The 4992-nt window shown below is 40.5% G+C and overlaps 1 protein-coding gene across 1 annotated transcript; it reads right to left on the bottom strand.

Moving 5' to 3' along the window:
• Positions 1–223: 223 nt before the first annotated feature.
• Positions 224–2761, bottom strand: LOC128298320 (mucin-2-like). Its single transcript, XM_053034069.1, has one exon. It carries the CDS (start codon positions 2759–2761, stop codon positions 224–226), a length of 2538 nt encoding a protein of 845 aa, XP_052890029.1.
• Between the last annotated feature and the right edge of the window lie 2231 nt (positions 2762–4992).

Raw genomic sequence — 4992 nt, 5'->3', positions numbered from 1 at the left:
AACGAAAAAATGCAACCCATTGTAAAGCTGCTTGGTAGATAGATAAAGGCATGTACTTGGTATGGTTACCAATCGCATACCGAATGCCAATATAATTTTATCAGTAATACCTGGCTGGCAGCCACATACAAACACTCTCGTCATTTGCTTCCGTTTTACGTAGCGCGCGCGACACAGCAATTCGAATCGTCAGGCATGGAACAGACATTGCAGCCGTTGGTTGTTATAGTTTATTTAGTCTGTTTTTGTACTTGATGACATCGATATCGTCCATCAGGTCGAAGCGTGGTTGGTCGAGCGATGCTGCATTTACAGTGCCCGCCATTGATCCACGCTGGTAAGGGTCCACGCTAAATTTGGGATACTTTTGACGGATAGCTTTACTGCTGTTGTTGCTAATGCTGCTGATACTGTGGTGTTTTGACCGCAGTCTGTTCTTGAGCTGTTGCTGTAATTGATGCCCGTATAACGCGTCGAACGGATCAAAATTGTTCGACTGATGCGTGTCGTAAGGAGGGTCCTCAATGGATTCTGATCGGTCGCGTTTGCGGCAGTTGAAAAACTGCCCCATGCTGCAGAGGGCGTTGTGAATTTCAACCCCCGATACGTAGATGTATAGGGCGACGGCCGATGCAAGGATGAACAGAACAATAAACACGCCACTTAGTGCTATCCATAGTGCAATCGTTGCATTGGGCATGTTCACTATCGGCAATGTTGATGGGTCTGTCGTAGAATTGTCCGTAATGTTGGTTGAATTAGTTTCTGTCGTGGTGGACATATTCCACGGTGTTGGCGGGGTAGATATCCTGGTCGTGAATAGTGCGGACGTCGTGGAGGTAATGGCACTGATAGGCGTGGAGTATGATGACGTTGTAGTCGAAAGGCTTGCAGCACTGGTAGATGTGAAGGAAGTAGTAGGAAGAACGGTGGATGTCGTGCTGGTAATGGAGCTAGTGGTTGGGTTTGTTGTTGATGTTTGTATTATGGATGTTGTTGGTGTCGTTGTTTTCGGTGTAGTTGATACGGTAGTAGTGGTAGTTGTGGTTGATACCTCAGGAACAGTGGTTGTTGGCAACGTATCCGTTAAATCGGAATAGTTTGTGACAGTAGTAGAGGTGGACGTTGCTTGCACTGTAGTCGTACTGGTACGTCGTCTTCTCGTCGTGGTGTCCATTACAGTAGTGCTGGTATAAGACGGTTCAGGCGATGGGGTATTCAATAGCGTTGTATTTATAATCGAGGGCGTCATGTATGTGTTAGTAGTGCTCGGCGCTGTGGGGGTTGTTGTCAAAAATGTAATCGGTGTTGTTGAGGTAACGATAGCAGCTGTACTTGTCATAGTAGAATTAGTAGTTGGGAAGCTAGTGGGAGACGCACTTGAAGTAGTAATTGTTGTCATCGGTTCGGTAACGACGTTAGACGAGGTTGCTGTGATGGGTATGGTGGTAGTTGTACGAATTGGGCTCGTAGTGGAAGGAGTTATAGTAGAAGTAGAGGTTATTAAATTAGTAGACGCTGTTCCAGTACTGGAAGGAATAGTGGTGGTAGTAATAATAGTCGAAGAGGTAATAATGGCAGTAATCGAAGGAGTAGGAGTGATAGAAGTTGATGGGGTCGTAGTGCTGGTAGTAGTGGAAGAGGCAGTAGTTGGGGTAGTAGTAGAAAAGGACGAAGTAGTGTAAGTAGCAGAAGGATTCGTGGTAGTAGTAGAAGGAGTCGTAGTGGTGGTAGTAGTAGAAGGGGTCGTGGTGGTGGTTGTTGAAGCCGTCGTAATAATCGAACTGCTAGTTGTAGTGCTGGTAGTAGTGGAGGGAGCCGTAGTTGCTGCAGTAGTAGGTGGAGAAGTAACAGTGGTAGGAGAGGTCGCAGTAGTTGTGGTAGTAGGTGGTAAAGTAGTGGTAGTAGTAGTGGTAGTGACAAAAGGGGTTGTAGTAGTAGTAATAGTAGTAGTAGGTAAAGTAGTGGTAGTAGTAGTAGTAGTGACAGAAGGAGTCGTAGTAGTTGTAGTAGTAGGTGGTAAAGTAGTAGTCGCCGGTGTTGTAGTCGTTGTTTCGGTAGTGGATGTGGTGGTACTTCGGGTTCGCCTCGTAGTTGTATACGGAATCGATGTTGTCCTCGTGGTAGGTCTGGTGCTTAGTTCAGGAGTCGTATAAAACTCATCTAATACCATGCAGAACTCTTCTAACACCAGAGGATTAAACACTGTTATATACTCTATTGCCAGTTCTCCATCTGCACTCATATCTGCCTGGAGCTGTATTCTTGCTCGCCTTATTTCTCGTTCCACCTTTCCCACAAATAAACTCCACGTATTTGTTTGGGCCCGTGTTGTCCAATTCTGCGCCAATAGTGGCTCACCGTACTGGTTCTTCATGTCCAAATCGTACACCATGAGCGTTAGTAAGCAAGGACTTCTAAACATTAGCTGATAAATCATTCGAATCTCCGTAAAAGAGTTCATGTAGAAACTGTTTATCGATTCCGTGCAGCTAATACCACGCACATCGTTCGAGAGGAAATAGGTAACGCTCTCTCGAAACGGTCGAAACAACGGCGACGAAGCGTACGTCCTCAGGCGAAAGATCTCGCGAACTGGCGCCGAACACTGTTGCACTTTCCACGAATTTATATCGTTGAAGTCTATTCGCTCACAAATCGAATCGGCCGCGAAAGATGAACGCACTATGATAATGAAAATAAGCACTATCGCGATCAGTATAGTTCCACCCCAACGAGTTTGTGTCGGATAGGCACCCATGTCGCATCGGATACGTTTGCGCAACAAACGTATCTTTCTTTTACGTTGGGTCGTTTCGAAGGTTCGCGCATGAACTAAATTTTTGTCTGAGTTCATAGATCCGCAAGCGTGGAAAATTATCTTCATTTACTCATTGCCCACCAAAACATGGACGTTGCGATAGGTGCGATCGAAGATGGAAGATGTCAGATAAAATCGGTCAAACGAAGTGGAGCTATGTTTGCCGCTACAGGTGTGATAAAATTCTTGAAAGGTTACCAGACAAGAGAAATGGTACCTTCTAACACATTCATTGAAGAATTGTCAATACTAACATCACGAAATAGACGAACAGCGGTGTTCAACTCAATCAAGCACGTGAGCTCGTGACATATCAAAAGAACACATATAGTAAAATTTCGGGGCATTTTAAGTTATATATATATTTCCATTTATCATAACATTGTTATCTCTGGTCATTGCGTCACTGGTATTTAGTATATGGTTTCGGTCAGAATGGTAACTATATGGTCAGAATAAACAAGAAAAAAAGGCTTGGCATACTTGAACAGCTTAAAGCATTTACTTCCTAATGAATTAATTGTTAGCAGATCAGTTCAGGTAAAAATGATGATTCATGTTTATATTTTTGCTTTTGTCTTATGCGTTATGTATGTTAGTTAAGCTAGTTACATTTGACACTTCTGTATTTAAGTTTCCTTATCTAGAAACTAAAACAAGAACTGAAGAACAAATGTTTCTAGCAATTAAAGCTTCTAACTGTAAAACAAAAATGTATATATTTCTACCAACTGAAACTGAAAATATGATATATGTATACATTACATTTTTTTTTATTCGTTAGAACGGCCTACGGCCAGGCCGACTTATTTTACTACGCTGCAGGATAGTCAGTCCTTGCTACGGGGGATTGGTCCAGATGGGATTTTGGTCCGGTCCGTTCGTGTGAAGACCGGCTCCGCTACCATCATGCCACCGGGCCGCCCCTATATATATTACATTTGAAAGAAATAAATTTAAATCGCTTAGTCATATATGTTAGCCATCTAGCATATATGGAAACACAAAACAATAAAACACATCAGAATAATATAGAGCCCGGTAGAATATCAGCATATCATATCATATTCATTTCAACTAAATTGCTTGTAATTGTAATTTATATTTCCGTCATTTGAATAAAAGGGTCGCCAGAGCTATGTGTTCAGGCGTAAAAATTGTCTAGATCTTAACTGTCTACGGAGCTTTGATGAACCAGAAATATTCTTATGAAGGAAAATGTACTGCGGGAAAATGCGGCATTCTTCTTTGTTCTAAAGATGCTAGTCCAAAAAACAAACATTTAGTCTTTAGTCAAACTTTAATTGATTTGGATAGTGGACATTACTCATATGCAAATTTACATAAAGGTGGTTTTGTCTAAACTTATGAAACTTAAACTATGTAGTTTTAAGAAAGGTTATTTTCTTCATTATTTTAACATGCCTGTAAAACAAATAAGTTAAGCGAACAACAATTCCCACCATTTGCTAATTGTAGTAGTAGTAGTAGTAGTTTTCTTTATTGAATAGAGATATCAGTATACATTGAAATTAGTTGATAAGTTTACAATGGGTTCGCCAACGCTTTCCTCATTATATTGGAATTTTATATTCTACTAAGCTTTGCTGAACAGATTTTATGTTTTCCTTTAGAGGAGACTGGAATTCGGGTGGGAAAATATTGCAAAAACCCACCTCAGGACAAGAAAAAAAAATTATATATATTATTATTTTTAGAAAGACAATAGCTTACAAAGAAAGAAGAGAAATAAAAAAGATTGAAACCTAGACCTAATCTTAATAATCTATACAGTGATAAAGGTGGGCTTTGGGATATGATAGAAGTTTGTGGGTAGGGTGGGAGAATGTTGGAGAATTAGTAATATCAGAAGAACATATGGGTTGAGGATGTCAAAAATGTGGTTTTTGGGTTGTTATTGGTTTTTGAAATGTATTTGGAGTTCAATTTCAATATAAATGTTTCTAGGACTTCAATATTACAAATTTTATGTATCTGAGTAGTTCTACTCCAGGGTGGGTGGTTTAAAAAAGCTTTTAAGAATGTATTTTGGATTCTTTGCACTTTTATTTTGTGAGATTTAGCACACGAGCTCCAAACTGGTGATCCATAGGTTATTACGGGTCGGATTAGGGAAGTATATAAAAGAAGTTTATTTTTTAGGTTTAATT

The sequence above is a fragment of the Anopheles moucheti genome, chromosome 2 (genome assembly GCF_943734755.1).
Source record: "Anopheles moucheti chromosome 2, idAnoMoucSN_F20_07, whole genome shotgun sequence".
Lineage (NCBI taxonomy): Eukaryota > Metazoa > Arthropoda > Insecta > Diptera > Culicidae > Anopheles > Anopheles moucheti.
This window is presented reverse-complemented; position numbering and strand designations above follow the sequence as displayed.